This window comes from Phocoena sinus, chromosome 1, assembly GCF_008692025.1.
Source record: "Phocoena sinus isolate mPhoSin1 chromosome 1, mPhoSin1.pri, whole genome shotgun sequence".
Taxonomy (NCBI): domain Eukaryota; kingdom Metazoa; phylum Chordata; class Mammalia; order Artiodactyla; family Phocoenidae; genus Phocoena; species Phocoena sinus.
This window is the reverse complement of record NC_045763.1, coordinates 171143850-171168932: the sequence shown is the minus strand read 5'-3', so window position 1 is coordinate 171168932 and position 25083 is coordinate 171143850. Positions and strand designations below refer to the sequence as shown.

Genomic DNA, 25083 nt, shown 5'->3' with positions numbered 1-25083 from the left:
ACACAATGACTTCTTTCCTTAAGCTTCTGCCTCTCTAGAGAAGAAAAGTCCACATGAATGTAACAGGCTACCTTTGTAAGGTATTCATCCCACTTCAAAATTAAATGAATCTGCAGTGGTTTCTGCCTCATATAAATGTCACAAACTGGAGAATGCCAGGTGAATAATGTACATCATAATACTTGTTTCCGTTTAAGTGTTTTGTGATACTGCTGTTTATCACCTTGCTCCGCTATCGAAAATATTCATTAGAGAGGAAAAGCTTCCACACTGGTGTAAAACCAAGATGTCTTTTCTTTTCCATTCTACAATGCCTGTCATTTGGCAGGCTGGTATATTTTTATAGCTCCCCTCCCCCTCCAAAAGGCATTTCTGAGAAAGTGCTTTCCAAACTTCACCACCATAATCTCTAAGGAGAGTGCAGAAAGGTAAAGTTCTGAAGTATGCTCAAACAAAGTGATAGTAGGAACGGAATACTTTTTTTTTCTCAATCTTTTGAGTATTCAAGACGAAAAGTGTGTAAAGAGATTCCCCACGTACTGCTCTTCCCAGCGATGGTTACATACTTGAATGGGGTAGTCCTTCTACTTCGCAAAGGGGTATAATTTCATATTGCATCATCCTTTCCCCCGCTGGTTTAGGTCTACTTCACTCAGAGATTATAAGCTATAACTTGTAAAAGATGCATATGATATACGTCACACCATGTTAAATTAAAGCATTCCATAAATGTCATCTGAATGGCACAACTGTACAGTGTGGTCTTATTGTAATTTGCTGCAAAATTACTATAGTGGTTATTAACGGGATGGGGTTTTGACTTTATCAAAATGAAAGATCTCACAGTAGCATTTAAAAAATACTTCCAGCACGAAAAAATACATTCTCCACGTGTTTAGTTAATTTTGTACAGAAATAGGCTTTTAGGAAAGTTAAATCATTTGGTTTAACAATCTTTTTTGTTTTTAGTAAAAATGATCAAAGTTGCTGTGAACCTATAGAGTAGTATGCTTGCCTACTGTACTGTTAGCTTATTGAACCAGTGAAAATGTGAATTCCAAATATATTGAGATGTTTATCTGAGATGATAAAGAAACTAAGTAAATCAGGCTTGTAGAAGGTGCCTTTACAAAATATTCAAATTAATTTATGTGTAAGATAATAACCTGAATCCTTGGTACACATGAAGCACCAACGGGGCTACATTAACTCGTCAGTATCACCTGAATCTCCACTGGAGAATTGTATTGGTTCTAAGAAATTAGTTTGCGACTGAATTATATACACATTGTTATTTCCTAAATATTTAGGATTTTTTAATAGAATTAAATTAATAAGATTTGGAATAACAAGCCTAAAACAAATGGATGTTTCCTTTCTACTTTTGGATAGTGTACATAAATATCCAGTTCAGCAACCTGTTATGGATTTCTTTTATGCGCCAGGCACTGTAAGAGCCAGTGTTTCTAACCTCAGGTTGGACTCTGGAAACAGATAATACAAGTTTCGAATTTCTGCTCTACCCCATTATTACTTGTGTGATCTTGGAGGTGTTGCCTCATTTCTCCGAGGTTCATTGTCCTTAACAACCCAATGGATAAATCGGTAACTACTTTACCAACTTTGGTAAGGACTGAATTAATTGACCAAACATCCTTGGCATAATACTTTGTACATGGCAAGTGCAAAACAAATGGAACCTATGAGATTCTTACTGACTAGTTTCTGTCCTCATGCACTTTTAGCAGCATGTCATCTGTCTGCCAATCTGTCTTACACATTTCACAATGTGGCACTCCGATGCATGGCACCTAACCCGCATGTGGGTAGATCAAGGTAGAGACCAGTTCTGCGGCACACCGGGATCTGAAACACTCCCCAGTTCTGCAGAAGACTGGAGGGCCTAGTGCCCTTGCCACGGGTTTGCCCTTGATCCTGGGAGCACACCTGCCTCTGGAAATGCTCAGCACATTGGGTTGGTGTGCCAAGAAGAAAGGAGTCTGGCTATGTTCTGTTCCTGAATAAATCAGTATCATCAAAAACACATAGAAAGGGTCCTTATGATGCACTGACTAATATTTGAAACATACTTACTATATCTATATCTAAATAGATAAATTCTAAGTGAAGAAAGTCAGACAGAGAAAGAATATCATATGATATCATTCATATGTGGAATCTAGTTTTTTAAAATGATACAAATGAACTTAGTTACAAAACAGAAAAAGACTTACAGATATCGAAAACAAACTTATGGGACTTCCCTGGTGGCACAGTGGTTAACAATCTGCCTGCCAATGCAGGGGACACGGGTTCGAGCCCTGGTCCGGGAAGATCCCACATGCCGCGGAGCAACTAAGCCCGTGCGCCACAACTACTGAGCCTGCGCTCTAGAGCCCACAAGCCAAAACTACTGAAGCCCGCGCGCCTAGAGCCCGTGCTCCGCAATGAGAAGCCACCACAATGAGAAGCCCACGCACCGCAACGAAGAGTAGCCCCCGCTCTCAGCAACTAGAGAAAGCCCGCGCGCGGCAACGAAGACCCAATGCAGCCAAAAATAAATTAATTAATTTTTAAAAAAGAAAACAAACTTATGGTTACCAAAGGGGAAACGTGGAGGGGATGATAAATCAGGAGCCTGGGATGAACATACACACACTACAATATATAAGATAGATAACCAACAAGGACCTACTGTAGAGCACAGGGAACTCTACTCAATATTCTGTTATAACCTATATGAGAAAAGAATCTGAAAAAGGATGAATATATGTATGTGTATAACTGAATCACTTTGCTGTACACCTGAAACTAACACAATATTGTAAATCAACTATACTCCAATAAAATTTAAAAAATAATAAAGATGTACTTTTTATTTATAATCCCAAATAAATAAGGTTTTACTTTTTAATCATAATGTACATATGTATACATTATATCTATCCATATATACATACATATACATATATATGTATCGTATTGTGGCTATCTCGCTAAAAGCCTTAAAATACTCCTAGTTTGAAATTGCCTTCAAGATCTATGATCCCTAAGCTTCATCCATGCAGTTTTGCTCTTTGCACTTGGGAGCACCTAGAGGGGCAGTGATTATTGTCTCACTTGCTTGTCCCTGGGGCCTCTCCCTCATAGGTGCTCATGAACGAGACTTCCACGTTGCATGCAAGCTGGTTCTCCTCCCACCCACGTCCAGGCCTCTTTTGCTAACACGTGCTGACACGGTTGAAGCAGACCACTTTCCACAGCTGCCTCTGCCACTACACAGGATCCACCCCCAAGCAGGCACTGCCATCAGTATTGGTCTGGTAACCCCAAGGTGCTGAGGAGGTACTATATTCTCAGGGATTCTCGTTAAAGAGAAGCCACTCTGTTGTGAATGTATCAATAGAAGAAAACATACTTCTCACTGTTGGGCTACCTTCTGTCACATGGGCAACGAGCAGAGATGACAGGTTCTGCATCCTGATCCATTCTCCTCTTCCCTAGTCCACAGCTGTAGCTAGAAAGTGGCTCCCTCACTAGGGACTACCTTTGTCCAGCCCTCCATTAAATTAGTGTAGCCATGTGACGTGCTCTCCCCCAACAGGATCGTATCAGAAGAGACATGTGCCTCTTTTGGGCCAAGACCTTTTAAAAGGCGGGAGTTGTTTCTCCACATTGTCTTGTCCTTTCCTAGTGAAAGGCAGAGCTACGGAGTGGAAGAGGCTGTGCCCTGAATTGTCGTATGGAGAAGAGCCACCAGGCAACCAGGAACAGCTGCCTTGGAGGGGTTAGAGGAACAAGGAATAAACTCCTATATTGTTTGGGTCACTAGACATCTCGGGGTCTATTCATTACATGCGCTTAGCTTATCCTAACTACTGTCAGGAGCAATGCAGTTGCAAACCTTGTTATTACCTCATACTTGTTAGTTAAATCAACAACCACTTATTACCTAACATGTCTGCCCAAACTATCAGCACTGTTGAATCTGACCTTAAATGCCTGAGGTATTCTTACTCGGCCAAGTTTGTATATCCTGGCCCTTGGGATGAGTTCATTCCCAAGGAGGTGCCAGATGTATCCAAATATGTGGTACTCAACTTAGGCTGAGGCTGGGAACGTCACCGTGGTCGCAGCTTCATCTATTTTACCTTCAGTTTACCACAACTTTGAATCTTGGATAACGTCTTCAGAATGAGCCTTTCCACCAAGCTCAGCTCCATTTCCTCCTTCTCTTCGCATGTGCACCCCAGCACCTTTATCCCTATCTTTGTATCTGGCCCTCTACACTCTCAGGTTGATCACTTATCACTCAGCTTACCAGCTGCAAGAGAAATGTTACTACCCATCTCTCCTTAAGCCTCTGAACGAGGTACCACATGACTTATGACCAAATCTTCATGTCTTTCTTAAAGCTCCACATAAACTCCTCACCTTTCAAATCCTTCAGCATCCTAATGCTTACAGCCAATACCCATACATCATACTATTCAAGGTCAGTCTCCTTATAGGTCGAAGAAACCTGTGCATTACTTCTCTTTGTACACTTTAATATTGGGGTAACACAAAATACAAGGCAATATGTTTCTGGACTTTTAGATATGTTGTGGTAATTAATGACAAATACTTAGTTCTGAGCAGAGGAGAGAGTTGATGAATTGCAGGAGACATTATGCAGAGAAAGTATATCCTGCTCCATTTTTTAATGTATTTCCTTGACAATTATCACCCTGGCAGATCAATCAATTTTCACAAGTAGGATTCTTATTCCTTACGATTCCATCTTCCATGGGTCAAATCTGGAAATACTTCCGTCACTGATGCCTTTCCATTTCATCTAATTCATCTCAACCACTCGACTCCTGCCTTATTAATTTCTTTTTTAATGTCTCTTAATCATTTCTCTCTCTTCTGGCTCTATTACAGCCGTTTATTGATGCCTTCTTGAGTATTGCAATCAACCATTCTTCTCTCTTTTCATAAAATTACAACTATATTTTGGTTTTCAGCCAACTTTTAGATTCCTTCATTCACTGTTTTTTATTTCCATTGTTTTAAAAAAAATGGCTTAGGTTAAATCTTCTGATTTTGAGGACATAGTTTAGGGTACACTTTGATTGCAATTTAACAGGGGCTCAGCATTGTGGAAAACTTAGAAAACCAGTTGGCTTTAAGGTGGAATTCAGAGGATAGGAGAGGGTGAATCCACTCCTGACCAAGTGTGTGCAGAAGGACACACTCACATTTACCACTCCCCAACACAGGTCCACATCCAGATTCTTTTCTCTATGCATCTTTGATAGACAGTTTTCTAGCAACTTGGTTATTAAAGACTGGTCCACATACAGCAATGAGGCATCACCTGGAAACTTTCACAAATATGGAATCTCAGTCCCTGCTCAAGACTTTCTGAATCAGAATCTGTCTTTGAAAAAGCATCTGAGAGATTCACATACACATTAAAGTTTGAGAAGAATTGCGCTGGCCGACCTCCTACATCTTGTCTGTTGTGGCTTCACTCTCATGGTTTCCTCAGCCAGGGCCAAGAACACGGCAAAGTAAAGGAGAAAGAAGGGAAGAGAGATGGAGAAAATCCCAGGCAGAAAAGCACTCAGACAGCATTGCCTGAATGCCTTCTGCATGAGGCAGGCCATACGTTAGGGCCTTTCTCTCGAATGTCCTCACCACATCAGCATCACCTGTGCACATAGGTCAGGAACAGCCTGGGATCTCTACATAAATGTACTTCAAGTAGGACCTTCATAGGTCCTTCCCCAAATACCTCAAAAGAGTTTTTTAAAGCATCAGCCAGGCCTGGGGCTCTATCTGGTTCCTTCTGGACCTAAGTCACACTAGATGAGGAAAAGGGAAAGAACGTTCAACCTCCAACTCAGGATATATATCCAACACCTCAGGCACTGAGTGCAAAGGAAACAAGAAGTGCAGTGACATTTTGGGAGACACATTATGTGTATCTCTACCATTAGCCAAGGCTGCTCATAAGATGAATGGATTTATTTTCCCCAGTGCAGTAATTTTTCTTTTTTTTTGGCCCCGATATATCTTTTGGGTACTGAAAGCTCTCCCTTTAAAGATACATAAACAAAACAAAAAGTACACAGATACACTCCCACATACAATCTAAAGGTATATATGGATGCCCTAAAACTCATCCATGGTAGCCCTAGGGATCCCAGGACTCTATATTAAGGAATCCTCAATAATAATAACGACTCTTCTCCATTGTCTCCTAATAATATTAATATTATTATGTGCTTTAGATGATCTATGACTTTGATGGTCTTGACTTTGGCATCAGCAATTTTAGGGTTTAGTGACTCAGAGCATTACTTCATGCCATTTTCAAGATCTTGGCATTCACAAGAGGAACAATTACAATATTTCTTATGGAAGAATACGACAAACATGCCATACCTTATGAGACTGGATGGAGTTTCAAATGACAACTGCCAAAGGGGAAGTTTCCTTTCAGAACACAGAATGCACAGCACAGTCACTCAGGCCATTTGGGGCTGGCTTGGTTCCTAAGTTATTATAACAAAATGAGACTTGAACTACTGCCTAATTTCCTTGTATGCTCCCTAATATTATTAAGGATTGTAATTGCATGAATTTTTAAAAATGGGCTTGAATTTAATTTTACAGTTTATAATTCTGACATTGTTGACAGCTTTTTTAGGGTGTATTCTGTTGTCCCACTGAAAATGACGGTAAGCAATTTTAGAAATCTTTTATAACATTATTTAGGCAAAGGTGTACTTGACGCTATATTTCCACATATAATAGTAATCCGTATAATTTGTGTCTGTACGTGGAGCATGAGAAAACAAAATAAAAATTAGGTAAAATGTAAATGTGATTTAGAGGTGGAGAATGTGGAGGTTTTAAATTCACGAAAGTGTTCTATCACTGTATCTACCTTCAGATTCCTATATGTAGCTCTTTCTGCCTACATGTCAGATTTCATGAAAATCCTCTTTATTTTTTCTGAATATAAAAATTATCAACAAAGCAAATTAGTCAGAAAAAAAGAAAAAAAATGTTTTTAAAACAAGGAAAAATGTTAATTTTTAAAAACATCTTTCCTTTCATGCATTTTTAAATTAGATTTTTGTACGTAGAAAATGACACACAGAAGCCTCTTTTTATTTTTTTTATTTTTGCAGTACACGGGCCTCTCACTGTTGTGGCCTCTCCCGTTGCAGAGCACAGGCTCAGGCCATGCAGGCTCAGAGGCCATGGCTTACGGGCCCAGCCGCTCCGCGGCATGTGGGATCTTCCCAGACCGGGGCACGAACCCGTGTCCCCTGCATTGGCAGGCGGACTCTCAACCACTGCACCACCAGGGAAGCCCAGAAGCCTCTTTTTAAAAACGCCTTTTCTATTCTTGTCTCTCTTTTTCTCCTATTCTCACTCCTGAGATCAAAGTCCATGTTGTAATATATACTTTGTACGTTGTAATATGTCCGTACTTTTTTCCTCTTACTACTGAATAAAATTCCACTGAGTGGATATATTACATTTTATTTATCCACTCATCAGTTAATGGACATTTGGATTATTTCTACATTTTGACTATTATGAATAAAGCAGCAATGGACATTCATGAATAAGATTGTATGAGGATATATTTTTTCTTTTTGCTTGGATATATAGCAAGGAGTTAAAGTTGCAGAGTCGTATGGTAACATACGTATGGTAACAGTCGTATGGTATTTAATATTTTGAGGAACACCAGACTTTTCCAAAGTGGGTGCACATTTTACATTCCCACCAGTAGTCTGTGGGAATTCCACTTTCTCCATATCCTCATCAAGACATGTTACTATCTGTACCTTTAATGATAGCTATCTAAGTGAGTTTGAAGTGGTGTCTCATTGTGCTTCTGATTTGCATTTCTCCTAAGACAATCTCCACAGCATTTTTTCATATGCTTATTTGCCATTTGTATATCTTCCTTGGAGAATTGTCTATTTAGATCCTTTACTCATTTTTTAATTGAACTGTCTTTTAATTATTGAGTTGTAAAGTTTTTCTACAGACACTAGAGACAAGTCTCTTATTGCCTATACGCTTTGCAAATATTTTCTCCCATTGTTTGGGATGTTTTTTCATTTCCCTGATAGTGTCCTATGTAAAACAAGTGTTTTAAATTTTAATGAAGTCCTATTTATCCATCCTTTTGTTCCTTGTGCTTTTGGTGTCATATCTAAAATGTCACCGACTAATCTAAGGACATGAAGATTCACATCTCTATTTTCTTCTAAGACTTTTATGGTTTTAGCTCTTACATTTTATTCTTTGCTCCATTTTGAGTTAATTTTTGTATAAGGTATGAAGTAGAGAATCCAACTTCATTTTTTGCATATCAGTATCATTTATTGAAAAGACCATTGTTTCTTCATTTGTCTTGGAACTCTTGTTAAAAATCAACTGACTGTAAAAGTGATAGTTAATTTCTAGACTCTCAACTCTATTACAGTGATCTGGGTATCTCTCCTCAAGCCACATCACACTGTCTTGATCACAACATTATAGTAAATTCTAAAATTGAGACGTGTGAATCTTCCAACTCCCTTCTTTTTCAAGACAGTTTTGGCCTTTTTTGAGTGCCCTGAACTTTAATATGAATTTTAGGATCATCGTATAAATGTCTGCAAAGAAGCCAGTTGGGCCTTTAACAAGACTGTGTTGAATCTATAGACCAGCTGCCATCTTAGCAAAATTAAGTCTCTGATACATGAATATAGGATGTTTTTCCATTTATTTAGTGCTTCTTTAATTTCTTTCAACAATATTTTGTAGTGTTCAGAATAAAAGTTTTGGACTTATTTTATTAAATATATTCCAAAGTGTTTTAGTATTTTGATGCTATTTAAATAAAGTTGTGTTCTAAATTTCATTTCAGATTGTTCATTGCAAGTACATAAAAATACCACTGATTTCTGTGTATTGATCATGTATTCTGCAAACTTGTTGAACCTTATTAGTTCTGACAGACAGTATTTTAATAAATTTGATAGGGACAGAGTAAAGGGACAAAGTAGGTGATGAAATAGCTAATAGCTAAGGAGAGAAAAAAGTATGGGAGACATCTGTAAGTTAATGATCACTCAGGAAAGCTGGTTTACTTAGCCACAAAACCAAGCAGGCTTGCTAGCAACAAAACCATGCAACAGAAGCATGAAACATGCCCCCCACAAATAAAACAGTGGTGGCATGAGACCCACATCCTGCCCAGTGAGTTCAGTAAGTTCATGATTCCTTGGACATGCTCCTCTGTGCACACTGAAGAAAATAAAAGGAAAAGGTGACGTCATACTAAAACCTGAGATGATTTACCATTTTTAGCATATGTTACCGCCTTTTTGCTCATTTCCATTGCGCCATGACAGTCCCGGCTTGACCATGTAGGGACAAAAAAAGTCCCCCACCTGACATGGAGGAGGAACTGATGATGGAAGCCTGATGTCTACCCAAGAAAAAGGAAGAAGGTGGTCTTTCCCCCACTTCTCTCTTTTCCTTTGATTGTAGAACCGTAGCCCACTAAGTTCTTGGGGCACGGCACCCTCTCATTAGCCCGCTTGTAAGCCTCACAAGCATCCTATTCTAAAAATTCCCTTATCTATCACTTTGCCTCTCACTGAATTCTTTCTGCACTGAGACATAAAGAACCGGAGCTCCTCAGAGCCACCCAAAACACCACCTATCGGTTTCAGATTCCTTGGAATCTTGGGATTTTTTAACCTACAAGATCATGTTATATACAAAGACAGATAGTTGTACTTCTTCCTTTTCAATCTGGATGACTTTTTTTTTTTTTTTTTGCGGTACGGGGGCCTCTCACTGTTGTGGCCTCTCCCGTTGCGGAGCACAGGCTCCAGACGCGCAGGCTCAGCAGCTGTGGTTCACGGGCCCAGCCGCTCCGCGGCATGTGGGATCTTCCCGGACCGGGGCACGAACCCGCGTCCCCTGCACTGGCAGGTGGACTCTCAACCACTGCGCCACCAGGGAAGCCCTGGATGACTTTTATTTCATTTTCTTGCCTAATTTCCCTGGTTAGAACCTGCAGTACAATGTTGAATAGAATATTGTTGTCTTATTCCTGATCTTAGGGAGAGAGCATTAAGTTTTTCACTGAAAGTTTTCATTTATAAGTAGGAGGTCAGTTGTAGGTAGGTACTGTGTAGATGCTTGCTTTCAAGTTGAGGAAATTCTCCTCCATTACTAGTTTTCTGAGAGTGTTTATCATGAAATGGTGTTAAATTTTGTCAAATACTATTTCTGAATACAGTATTATAATCAGGTGACTTTTTTCTTTAGCCAGAAAATAAGGTGATTGTATTGTTTGATTTTCAAATATTGAAACAGAATGCATTCCTGGAACACAACCACCTTAGTCTTTAATTATTTTAAAATACTGCTGAATATCTATTTGCCAAAATTTTGTTTAAAACTTTGGCCTCTCAATTTATGAATGATATTGGTTTGTGGTTTTCTTTCACGCACTGTTGCTGGTCTTGTTTGCTATCAGGATAATATTTTTTTCATGGGCAATCTTTAACTTTCAATTGGTTTATCAGACCAGTTACATTGAATGGTATTATTGCTATATTAAGGTTTAATAAGTCTGCCATTTTATTTTTTTGGTTTTTATTTATTCTATCTGTTTTTCAGTCTCTAGCTACTTTCTCCCTGTATTATTATAGGTCATATGAACATATTTTATTTTATTATATCTTTATTTTTTTTACATGAACATATTTTAGAATTCCATTTTGATTTATCTGTGGTGTTCTTGAATACATCATCCTTATAATAAGCCTTTTTAGTTGTTGTCTAGATATTACATTATATACACAGATATCAAAGTCTGGTAGTTTTTTTATTTTACCAATTCCAGTTAAGTATAGAAAAATTACTTCCCTTTACATTTCTTACCCTCTCCATTTCTGATATAATTGTTTTAAATATCTCCTCTAATATATTGAGAACCACATTAGATAGTGATGTAATTTTTCAACCGTCAAAAAATTTTAAAAACTCAAAGAGGGCTTCCCTGGTGGCGCAGTGGTTGAGAGTCCGCCTGCCGATGCAGGGGACATGGGTTCGTGCCCCAGCCCGGGAAGATCCCACGTGTCGCGGAGCAGCTGGGCCCGTAAGCCATGGCCGCTGAGCCTGCGCGTCCGGAGCCTGTGCTCCGCAATGGGAGAGGCCACAGCAGTGAGAGGCCCGTGTACCGCAAAAAAAAAAAAAAAAAAAAAAAAAAAACTCAAAGAGAAGGGGGAAAACGTGTCATATTTAGCCATATTTTAACTCTGATTTTTTTATGCCTTTCTGATGTTTCAAGATTCCTTCATTTATCATTTCCTGTTTAGCGAAGTTTCTTCAGCCAAATTTTAGAGTAGGTATATGCTGGAGACAAATGGATGGATGCTTTAAAATCTTTGCATGATAATTCTTACATCTATATCACCTTGATGCTGGTATTGTTGATTGTCTTTTTTCATTCCATTTGATATTATCCTAGTTCTTGTAATGATAAGTGAAATTTTATTGGAACCTGGACATTTTGGTGTTATGAGACTCTGAATCTTACTTAAGTCTTGCTTTAACAGTCAGGCCTCCTATGAAACTCTTCTGGTGAGTGAAGAGAGGATGTTGCCTCACTATTGCCTGGTGGGAATAGAAGTCAAGGTCCTCCACTCTGGCTCCACTGACTCAGTAGGCAGGACTTGGGGTTCTGACTCTCCACTAGGACTCTGAAAACACTGGCCCTAGCTGGGAGGGGAGAAACACCTCCATTTCAAGGAGATCTCAAAGAATGTTTACCTATATTGATGACATCAATGATCAGAGAGGTCCTACCTTCTGAAATGTCATTGCCCTGGGTATGTTCATGTACAATTCCACCCTAAAATTAGATCCACCCCATGAGAGCTGGAGAAAGAGATCCAGAGCCAGTAGTGTACTGGAGCCATCTCCACTGTATAAGACTATTCTTCCCAAATTCATATTTGGTGACATCTCATTGGTAGCTTAAAATTGATGATGTGGGCTTTTAATTTTTCTCAGATACCCCAATGTTAAATATTTACAAGCACAGAATTACTAAAACTGTCTCCTACCCTAATAAAATGGACTTGAAATAGGAATTTGAGAAAAATTAGGTTTTAATTTCTTGCATACTTGAGTTGTAGAATTGAGGGACAAATCTGCTACCCTTTACTTCATATGGGTAATGACATATAAATGAAACTTTGGGAGCTGTAACTTTAGTTCACAGTTTTTCAGTACTATATACCAAAATTACTTTACCTTAGATCTTCAGGGAGAAAATGTATTTAAGTGAAAAATTTATGTAATGCTTAGATTATTACAATAACCATTCTAAATGACCATCCGACTATGAGATTAGTGCTCAGACAGAACCTCTCTTCATTTACTTAACACTTATTAAATAAGTATTTATGGGGTGCTTATTATGTGACTGAAACTGTACTGCTTGTGTTGGACAGAGAAAAGACAATGAAGTAAATAAGTGAATTTATTTAATTTGCTGAAGCAAACAAATGAATTTATTTAATTTGCTTAATTAAATAAAGGCTACAATGAAAATAACATGGGATGATGTAAAATACAGTGATTTGAAAATGTTCTACAACTGAGTGATCAGTGAAGAAATCTCGAAAGATATATCAATCTTTGAATTGAGACTTGAATAACAAGCAAAAGACATCCATGTTGAAAATTCAGGGCAAATGTGTAAGGGTGAAATGTGTAAAGACAAATTTTACTAGTCAACACATATAAAACTGTAATATGACTCTCAGAAAATAGTGCCTCAATATCACAATATAAAAACAGTAGAGATTGCCTTTTTAGTCATTTTTCAACCTCCCAGCTTTCCAATGAAGCATATCACACACTATGGTTAATCTGAAGGTCTTCAAATCCATATTAGCTCACTTTACATTTGGCTTTTATTTGTTAAAACAGTTTTTAATACATGCCCCAAGTTATATGACAAATATATTTTGCCTTGGAATAATTATCATTCCATTGTAACTTAAAAGAATTTTTTTTTCTTTAACCAGACTGTGATTTATGCTCTTGGCCACTGCATTCTCAACTATTTGCAAGAGAATATGTAATTATTAAAAATTAATACAATCATTGAATTGATTCTCCAAGGTAAATTTGCCTTTTATCTACTTTCATGTGGTAATATTATCAGAACAGGTAAAAAGCTCCAGCTGAAGACAGCACATTTAAGTATGGAGCTGCTTTTCCTGATGTATAATACAGTTACAATCTGTGTTCATATAGGTCAGACATCAATATTTGTGATGTTAGTAATTAAAATTAATAAAATGATAAAAACCCATTGTACTGTTAGATAGAGAAAAGGTTAAAAGAAATTTAGACCAGAGCTACCATAATTTCCATTTGGACCTACGTGTAAGTGACTTTTGCTATACTATCTTCTATGGAATTTGGGAGGAAAACTGTTCTTGTTTACTTAATATCACTTATTAATATTAATTCACCAGTTATTCCAAGACACATACTTAAATTACTTCATTGTTTACTTGGAACCCCAAGCTTCCACGTTTTTTGTTTTTTTTTGCGGTACACGGGCCTCTCACTGTTGTGGCCTCTCCCGTTGTGGAGCACAGGCTCCGGATGCGCAGGCTCAGCGGCCATGGCTCACGGGCCCAGCCGCTCCGTGGCATGTGGGATCTTCCTGGACCGGGGCATGAACCCGTGTCCCCTGCACTGGCAAGTGGACTCTCAACCACTGCGCCACCAGGGAAGCCCCCACGTTTTTTGACAACTGTAAAATGGACCACCCAAGTAGCCTTATATTTTATATTCATATTAAAAGTTGCACAGAAACACCCCGAAAGCAACCACCTCTTTGAAATGTAAGCACACACACAGAGGACTTCCTGATATAGCCCTCAGTATCACTGATAGACCATCTCCTAAATTAGTTTCTGGAAGAGAGCAGTTCTTTACCTTCAATAGTGAGAACTTACCTGATCACACAGGAAGCTATTGTTTTTAGTGCCAACTTTATCACAGTCACAGGGTTTGCAAACATCTATGGCTGAAGGATCTGCACCAACTTGTCGGAAAAAGTAATCCTTACACAGCTCACAGTTCCTCCCTGCATCGGGGAAAGGTTATGCATTATGACTTCCAATTCATTAAAATCAGCTGCATAATTCAAAATTAAAGACTGTATTCCTTTGAGGGAATTCTATAATTTTAGGGATGTCCATTTTAATGCACCTTTCATCTCTACCTGCCAATTTAGTGATCCACAGCATATGAAACAATGAACCTGTTACAAACTGTGCTCTACTTCATTAAACTCCCATCTGTTATATAATACCACACTTCTAAAAAGCTGTGCTTTGTAGGGGCCCATACATTTTGAAAGAGCTTGTTTCCAAACTTAAAATTCTTATTTCTAAGACCAGGTACTGAATCTAAATCAAATATGAGAAATTTCTACATTCGTGGCAGATGATAGCTCTACAGTTGGAAGCAAATAAGCATATATTATTCAAATATTTTTCCAAAACTAAATCTTATAAAATAGAAGACTGCTTTTAATGTAATTTATTATTTCATAGTTAATGTGATTAAAAGCAAATGCTTCTGTTAGTACTTATGGCCATTATTTTTCATTTCAAATATCAAAATAGAATTTTATATTTAGCTACATCAAATAAATTTCATATTAAATATTAGAATATCTTGACACATTAGAAATATGAGGTAATTCCTATTGTTTACAATTTATTATTCAGAAAATTTCCCTTTCCATTTTATATAAGAAAGTAATCTAAACTACAGGGAGTTTCTAAACTAAATGTGAGTAGCATATCAGATCACTGAAATTGAAATAAAACTGAAGGCTATCAATTCCCCCTTTAAACATGATGCACTCTTCCTCAAATATTGCTGAAACTGGCCCAATATTAGAAAACTATGAAAACAACTTAATCAAATGAAAAACTCACACTCTAATGGATTTTGGCTGTGGACAAATTAAATGGATTTATAATATGTCTAGAATATTTCCATTTCTATATGCTGAGGACTCCCAAATTTATATCTCCAATCTGAAATCTCTCCTTTATTTATCATTCAATGAATATTTATTGAGTGATTACCATGTTCCAAACTCTGTGCTAAGGGCTGAGGAAAATACAAACTGCACCCTTTTCACAGAGTACCTTATAGTCCAGCAGGTAAGATGAATCCTAATTAAATTATTACAGGAATAAATATATATTTACAAACTGTGATAACCATAAGATGCCACTAAAGTATATAGATTATACTGATCCTCTCTGAAGCATCATGGAAGTCCTTTCTTTAAGAAAGGAGCTTCAGAACTGTGTTTCTGACTGCCCCAGAGAGAGTTTCTTCTTTGTTTCTTGGAAACACACAGTGAACTTGTCCAGAACAGAACTTGCCATCTTTTCCTTCAATTTGATCCTCCTGTATTTCCTATCTCAATGGCTGGTACCAAGGTTGATCGTGTTGCTCAAACTGGAATGTTAGGCATAAGTCTTGACTCTTCTTCCTTCCCTTACCTACACTCTGCACCTTGCTCGGAAAATGCTGTCACTGTCTACCCTAAGTGTCTATTGGATCCGCTCATCTCTATCCACACCACCTTAAATGTTTTCCCGCATTATTTCTCATCTGGACCACTGCAATATCTGACTAACGTTTTTTCCCAAAACACTTCTGACCCTCTTCAATCCATTCTCCACTTTATAACCAGATGGGTCTTTAAAAAACACAAAATTCCTTTCCTTGAGTGCCCTGAAATGGCATCTCCTTAACCTTAGGATAGAAGCCAATCTCTTTATCATGGTTTAGAGAGCCCTCCAGTATCTGGGCTCTGCCTTTCTTCCTAGTGCCTTTTCTAACAATCAGCCATTTGCACTTTCAACAGTTCTTCAAGGGCGCCATGTTTTTCTCTCCTCTAGGCCATTGCACAGCTGCTTCTCTTACTGGAAAACTTTGTTCACGCTCCTAATCCCCAACCCCGCTCCTTCACCTGGTTAACTCCTACTATACTTCCCCATCTTAGCACTCATCAGGCAACTTTTTAATTGTTCCTTTAATAGGGTGCCTTTACCACCATGTAATAATCCATACAAAGACAAGAAAATTCATCATCTTGTTAATCCTTATATTCCCAGCACCTAGCCAAGAGCCTGTCCCACTTTAGGTTACCAGAAATTATCCAACAAATTCATTCATGCTTCAGAGTAGCACACTTTCAAACCCATCAGACTTGGGCCATTATATTTTACAAATTCAGACATTGTCTATTTCTGCTTGTAACATATCAGTCTTTCAGAAAATAGTAATTTTTCAATGACTAGTCAAAATGCTGGATGGTTTTGGGGACAAGACTCTAATAATTATTTTATGCATTTAATGAACATTTTTAAAAAGAGTATTCCCTGATTACTAGAGTCCATACCAAATCTGAATGATTGTAATCCTCTCTACATGGGAATCCAGACATAATGGAAGATCAGAGGTCACACAGAAAACTTATTTCAAGGATATATATACTCAGAATAATACAGTAATTCCTGATGTATCCAAAATATATTCACGATCTAATCAAATGATGTGAACTTATTTAAAAAGAAAAAAACATTTTCCTGAAAATATATAGTCTAAGACTAGAGTGTTATATCTGAAAACTACCTAATCATTTGGAACATGAAGATTCAGTAAACCAGAGTGGTTTTCAAGCTTCATGGTATGAAAACACTTTCTTAAATAAGATAGCAATAACATAATTTAAAATAATATGCATTATATATAGAAGCACAAGGGCTTCAAGACCAAGTCAGCTTCTCTTATTTGTGTTATTTGCTAGTTACCTGTAGTGTTATGCTCACAGTCATCACAAACTCCTCCACCTCCTCTGTGGTGTTCAAATGGAAAGGGATCCACTGAGATGTTGTAATGGCAGCTTCTGGAATGGCTGTTACATTCACAGGGTTTACAATTGAAGGCGTGAACTTGATCACTTTGGCGAAAAGGCTTGTCATTATAAAGAGGCAGGCAGTGATCACACTAGAACAATAAAGTAATATCAGAATGATAAATATATAAAGTTGTGCTTTGTTTCTTCTTATTTACATATCCGGCACTTTCACTAGATAGAAAGCTAATATCAAATAGTTGAAAATCAGCAACTATTGTATTTTTCAAAGTACTTTATAAATCATAAATTAGCATATTACAGTCATGGTAGTGCAGAATTGTTAAAGTGACAATGCAAGCTGAAACCATTTAAAGTGATCTTAATAACCAATGGGGAAAATTATGATTGTTCCACAATCTGAAATTTTTTGTGAAAACATTAAAAGCTTGACTTCCAAGTCCTGCTTCCACAAATAAAGAGCTTGGAATTGCCACTCCATCATAACAAAAAATAAAAAGTTGAACAGACTGAAAAATCAGCAACTCTCCCTGGATCCCTAAGTGGAGGACACAGGGCAAACATCTGTCCCCAAGATTGGAGAGACAGGCAAATAAAGGGAGTCTCAGCTATAGGATCAAAGACTCACTAGCAGAAACTTCCATGGGAACCAATGCTGGGGTAGAAAATCTGAATTATAAGTGATATATTGCTGGAAGTTCACCATGAACAAGTCTGATAATTGAAAACTCCAGGGTAGTGTAGTTATAAGGGGCCCTCACCATTCTGTGAGATTTTCTTCCAGCGGCTTGACCAGGTTCTCATAGTAAATGAACTCAGGGGAAAATCCCTGGGTGCTTCTGGCAGAGGGAGAAGAATGGAAGCATTTCGAAGTACATCAGAGCACTCTGTTCTTAACGATATCTCCCTCAGGATAAATTACTTAACCAGAGCCTAAGGGACCTAGAGAAAGGAAATACTCAACTCCAGCCCCCTCTTGTCACTCTATCCCACCTAAAGGGGAGGTGGGCAGAGGGGACAAGGAGGCACACATGAAGTTCACAGTCCAGAGGCAAAGGCTTACTAAAAGACTGAAAACTAAAGGGAAATAGAAAATAGTAAAACTAACATTTAATAATCATAAGACTATAGAACACTTGCCCTCTCCTCACTCCTCACCAGCACATTGCTAAAAACCTATTTACAGCAGTTCCTCTCACCTGGCACATCATGTCTGGCTTTGAAGAAAAAAATTACAAGGCATACCAGAAGGCAAAAAACACAATTTGAAGAGAAAAAGCAAGCATCAGAACATGACAGAGATGTTGATGTTAGAATTATCAGGCAAGGAATTTAAAATCACAGCATGCAAGAACAGATGGGCAATATAAGCAAAGTGAATGGAAATTCTACAAAAGAACCAAAAAGAAATGCTAGAGATCAAAAACACTGTACCAGAAATGAAGAATGCCTCTGATGAGCTTAGTAGTAGATTGGATAAGGCTCAGGAAAGAATCTCTGAGCTAGATGATATATCAATAGAAACCTCAAAAACTGAAAAGCAAAAATAACTAAGACTGAAAAATCAGAACAGACAATCCAAGGACTGTGGAACAACTACAACAGGTGCAACATATGTATAATGGGAAGGAAACGAGAGGGAGAATGGAATAGAAGAAATATTTGAAACAATAATAATTGAGAATTTCCCCCAACTTAATGTCAGACACCAAACCACAGATCCAAGAAACTCAGAAAACACCAAGAAAGATAAATTCGAAAAAACCCACTATACCTAGGCATATCATTTTCAAACTACAGAAAATCAAAGATAAAGAAAAAATTCAGAAAGAGAAACCAAAGTTAAAATACACCTAACCTATACAGTAACAAAGAATTATATCTAACTTCTCCTCAGAAAACATGCAAGCAAGAAGAGAATTGTGTGAAGTACTTGAAGTGTTGAGAGAAAAAAAACTACCAACCTAGAATTCTGTACTCTGCAAAATTATCTTACAAAAGTGAAGGAGAAATAAAGACTTGTCAGACAAACACAAATTGTGAAAATGTGTCGTCAGTAGACCCTACTTGCAAGAAATGTTAAAAGAAGTTTTCTAGAGAAAAGGAAAATAATATACATCAGAAACTTGGATCTACATAAAGGAAGAGTATCAAAGAAGGATAAGTGAAGATAAAACTGTAAAAACTTCCTATCAGTTACAAATGTAAAGGGAAATAGAAAATAGTAAAATTAACATTTAATAAACTGTAATTTAATATTAGAAACTTTGAGAATTATTTTCCTTGTAAAAAAATCATTCAGTATCTTGAATAATGCTTGCTTTCTTATTCTGTAAATTTCCATATTGAGCAAGCATCTTTTCTAAGCCTTGAGAATTGTCATACTCCTTTCTAAGTATGGATCAGCCTGCTTCCATCATTTTCATGTTTTTGCTTTCACTGACATGCAATATCTCTGAGATTCCTTTAATGTAAACTTTTTGTTGGCATCATTTCCTCTAGGACATCATTACCTATTCATCACAACCAATGTCCTCATTTATGCTAAATTCACATTCATTAAGTTGCCCTGGCTGCATATATAAAGTATTCCAAATGGTGACAGTGTTCAGCTATCTGTTCTCTAAAAAGAAATGTTTAATTGAAATTTCACTCCCAAAACATTCTTTCTTTCCATCTTTGTTGGCCAATTCTTCTTTTTCCAATATTCATATTTATAAAATATCACATGGGTTTATCACTTAAAAAGAGGTTAGACCACTACAAGCTTCTCTGTGAACGAACTGATTAATGGATGTGCACTGACCAGTCACCAATAGAGTGAAAGAAGCTGCGTGATTGGTCACTGATCATGATGTGCAACAGTTATACATATAATTTGTAGACTGACAAGCCAGCAGCAAAATTTGTATTTTATGAAGTTACTTACAGGTTATCATGATAACTAATATTTGAACCATGTTTTTAGAGGATTGGTGTTTAACTAAAACAGACCTGTTATGTACTGGATCAATTAAAGGCTAGAATTTTTTTAAATTAGTGCTTTTAGCATCTAATATACATAGAATTTATGGAAAAAGCAAAATTTATTCCATAGATTAAGGAACTATTCATGGGAACTGTGTTAAACTTTTAGCATAATTATGTACTTAAAGTAATACTATCCTTTTCATAAAATAAATAAATGAAGTAGAAAATAAAAATCACTGCTAATTCAACTGCCAAATGATAAGCTACAATATTTTAATGATTTTTTCAAAACTTATGTGTATTTTTTTCCTTTTTCTCAAAATTAGGAATACACAAAAACACACATATACACACTTATAACCCATACTATTACATAGTCTCTTATCATTAAATATCATGAATTTTATTGCATTACTTATCATATTGTTCATAAAATAACTTATTTAGCCAGTCTGCAACTACAGCAGAAACATTTTGCTTCTTCTAATTTTTTGTTTTTCTTGTGGATATTACCTTAACAAAATTATAAGTGATAAAGTTGTATCATAAGAATGTAAATATTTTAAAAGATTTTGTGAAATATGACCACTTTCTTCTAGAAAAATTAAACTAATTTATAATCCCACAAGTAGTATCTGAGAATGTCCATTTTCTTGTGTTCTGCTCAACTAAAGTCTATGATTATCTCTTCACTATTTTGATTTTAGAAAAGTATCAATCACTATTTCAGTATGTATGTTGCTGATTACTAGTAAGGTTTTATATTTTTCATCTAGTTTTGATAAAATATAGTATTTTTGTGAGAAAATTGCTCATTTTTATTTTGCATATTCATTTTTTCTTATTGCTTTTAAATATCTTTTCATACATTAGGTACATTTTTCTTTGCCTGTCAAATAGTGAGGATTTAGTTCATAATTTTCAATATATACTTATATTTTATTTTCTTTTTCTACTTCACTTCTACATTAATGGCCAAAAATTTTAGCACCATAGTTAATAAGCATGCCACAGTGGTGAACGTGGATATATTTGTATTATTTCTGACTTTAATGAAAATGTCTTTAATATTACAACTTTTATAATGATGTTGACTATTGATTTTAGGTAGATGATCTTTATCACTTAAAAGGAGAAATCTCTATTCCAAAATAAACAAGGTGATTTTATATAAAAACAAAATATTGTCAATTTTATTAAATGTTCTGAATCAACTGACCTGTTGAACTGAAAAATTATGTTACAGGTTAAGAGGTTAATTAAAATCTATGCTTGCATTCTTAGAATAAACTCAACATCATTAATGGTAAATAATGGTTAAAGTTATGTAGGATTTCTGCATTTATAGTCATAAATTCTATTGCTCCATGTTTTTATACAGACATTAAAATAAAGCCTTAAAGCTTTAATAAGGAATAAATATGTATTTGTATTTATCAAGTTAATTTCAATGTCTGAATGAACAAATTTTCATTTTGTACCTAAAACCTATTATAGTTTGTCAAGTTACACTGCATTTAAATTATGATTGATTCTAGATAAGATTTGAAATAAATATGTACATACCAATAAATATGTACATTCTTACCTTTTTTTTTTTTTGGCTATAAAACACTTAACGTGACTTCTGAAAGTACCCAACTTTTTCCATAGTCACATACATAAATTAGGAACCAGAAGAGTCAAACCATGTAAAATAAAGTATCAAAAAGTCTCCCCATATGTTCACAATAATAGCCCTTTGTTTTTTTTTAATTAACATTTTTTAAAACTATTTTGGACAACAAATGTCATTCCTTTTTCTATTTTCTGCAATAAGTATCTACTATTTCAGAACAGTTTGACATATTTCATAATTATCATTGGAACAAACTCTAGTCAAAAGCATTTTTTTCCAGTATTTATTTTGCCCTACTAGTTCATGGCTGAACAATTTCTTCCCTTAATATTTTTAAATGTAGAAAGAAAAAATATAAGAATTTAATTGTCCAATGCGCTGTTCTTTTATGGTATGCTGAAAAGTTTAGCATGAAAATGCATTGAGTCTTTCTACTTAGCTGAGGAGGAAAAGAAAAAAGACAGAGAAGAGAATGTAATATTAAGTCAGTTTTCATGTCAGGTAAGGCTGCATTCTAATTATTGATAAAGTATGCACGCTTACATTTTGGCCTATTAAAAAAATCGGTATCATATTTGTCTTGGAATGAAGAAGACTGTTTTCCGCAAGATCATTTATAACCCTTTGGGCTGGACAGCTGTCCCTCTTCTCTTCTCTCCCTGCACTCTATTAATACCTTGACCCTGCTCCTATCACTTTGAACTCAAATGATCGGTTTGCTTACATGTATCTTTCAGGAAATGCAAGTTACTGATTTTTATACTCCTGTAGTCATCCTCACAGTAGGAGTTTAATAGACAATTGCTAAGCTGCTAACTGAAAATTCACTTCTAATGATACTTATTTCGAAACAAAGTCATTCTTGAAAAACTTTAGACAGGGGTACAATGGGAACAATTAATAAACAGTAATGTTTATGTAAAGTGTTCACAATTGCATGGTATTTGATGACTTGCAATAAACCACCTAAAAATATAAAATGAAACACATTTTGTAAAAGATACGTAGCATTCAGTAGGGTATTGTCAACTACGGGCCTTTGGCCAAAAAAAATTAAAAGTGGGGGAATTGACCTCTTTAAGTTTTCTCTCATCAGCAATAACCATTTGTAAATCAATTTATCTTGTATAGTCAAAAGTTAGAGATTAGGCATAGGCTGAAGTCAGACATCTTAGATCAATTATTGGTACTGCCACTAACTGTGAAAAGTAACATGAACTGCATACTTTCTACGTTCTGGGAACTATATTAAGCATTTTAAATGAATTATTACATTGAATCCTCTAGGCTTTGTATTATATGGTATCCCACATCTGATTTCTGTTCTTGATTTTGCTAGCCCTGTGTTTTTGTATAATTAATTCCAACTCTTTAAGGCTTATTTTTCTCATCTAACATGGGGGGTAATAATTCCTGCCTCTTAGAGATGTTGTAAAGTCCAAGTACTTAGCAGAGTGTCTGTCACATCATAAGCCCTCAGTAAACATTGTCTACTACTTTATTATTAGATTAGCAATTGAGGATCAAAGAGGATAAGTAATGTGAAAACTATCATTGAACAATAAGTCCCTGAGTCTACTTTAACTCTGAATCTCAGATTCCTCATCTCTAAAAGGAAGGCAATGTAACACAACACCTTAACTGTTACTGACTCAAAATAATCTGAGGGTAAGTGGCAATATTTTAAAAATGATCTACAGCAGACAATAACACAACATTGTAAATCAACTATACTCCAATAAAAATAAATAAATAAAAAATGCTCAACACAAAGCCTGGCACATACTACGCTTTCAAAATCTGGAAGTTACAAGATGGAGGAGGAGGAATGAGAAGGACAAGCAGGGTAAAAATCCAACAGAGGTGTTGATCTCAAGTTCAAATGACACCAGCAGCACGTAAGACAGTCCCTATGTAATATATTGTCTACAACCATTGATAGGAGATTTTTGTGATCATAAACGTACTGGTCTGATTTAGACGATGTAGCCTACAGAGTGGACCAAGGAGCAATTTATGACCAAAATGCATTTCTGGTTTATCATCTGTAGCTACAACTACTGAGGAGGTCCCATCTACACTTCATTCCTAGTAGCCATCAGACATCACCAGAATATCATTTCTAGTAGCCCTAAGTGTGGATAAGAAGGATAGATGAATACTCACTCTGACCTCCTGGCTTTGGAGAAGAGAAATGCGCTTATTACATTTTCTTCCCCACGTCAATTAGCCATGCAATTAACCTCATTCCCAAAGTTTTAAAAACTCTATCCCACTGCAAAACCTTGGCCAAATGCAAAATTTTGCTTCAATGCCTGAAGTCTATTTTTTTTACTTCATTTAAAAGTATTCTTATTGACGTCTGTGCTCTCCCAATGATGGTGTTAATATTATTCAAGTTACGCTTTCTTGCATAACTTGGTGGAAGTGATGATATGCAACCTGTGGTCCTGTCACACTGATTACAGATGCAGTTTGTCTTCAACAAAGCAACTGCCGGCTGTTGGAGTTTGGGACGTTGCCTACATGAATTAGTGGAGTGAATCCAGCAAAAGCATTCCTTTGATATTCTTACGGACGTTTATGCTTTTAGACTGTGATCTAAAAAGATTCCTTTGAGATTTCATCCTTATTGTCAACTTAGAAGCCATTATCAAAAAGCCTTTTTGTAAATGATACTGAACTAAATACTTTATTGATATTCTAAAGATACAGTCCTCGCTCCTTTAATGTTTAAAAACAAAGAGGAATTTGCTACTAACCTAATGGGTTGGTTTGGGTCTGACCAAATAGTTGTTAGGTGGCTAGCCTTCTTTTTATGGACAATAAAAAACCTACATAAATATTGGTAAGATTTTAGCCTTTTCTAGAGAAAGCAAGCATAGCTATCATTTTTCAACTCTCAAATTTTTTTTGGAAAAAAAAAATTCTAACACTAGGGTGCAAGAGTTTGTAGAAAGGGCCAGGACAGACAATATTTTTAGGATGGGAGTTTGTCCACAGCTTTCAGGACAGCATATGTGTACATTCCACTGGACCCAACAATTCCACTGGGAATTCAGAAAAGTACATTTTTTAAAACTATTTGAGAAAGAATTTTTTATAATGTGGTCTTTATAATAGGAAAGAAAAGGATACAAGATAAATGTCCAAAAGTAAAGAAATGGCTGAAAAATATCATATATCTGTGTTTTTATAAGCTGTGTTTTTATCATTTTATGTAGTTTACAAAGACAGATAACAGAGGAGGAATACTCTGTAGTCTATTTTTTGGTTACAACATTTCAAAGAAATATAATGCAACCATTCATAAGGACAAATGTAGATAAGTATTTATAATACAATTTGAATTTAAAAACCAAGTGAAAAGTAGTACGTAGAGTATAAGCCTATTTTCTAGATAAAGGTAGACTCATCTGTGAATATGAATACAGAGATAAAACTTTAAGAAGACAGAGATAGATGACACAGATTTCTT

At 36.2% G+C, this 25083-nt stretch overlaps 1 protein-coding gene across 1 annotated transcript in view; it reads right to left on the bottom strand.

Annotated features, from left to right (window-relative positions):
• USH2A (usherin) overlaps nt 1-25083 on the bottom strand; it is an 815986-nt gene that overhangs the window by 665806 nt on the left and 125097 nt on the right. Inside the window, 2 exon segments of the mRNA XM_032639255.1 lie at nt 14064-14194; nt 16953-17148. Coding sequence (XP_032495146.1) covers nt 14064-14194; nt 16953-17148 — 327 coding nt within the window.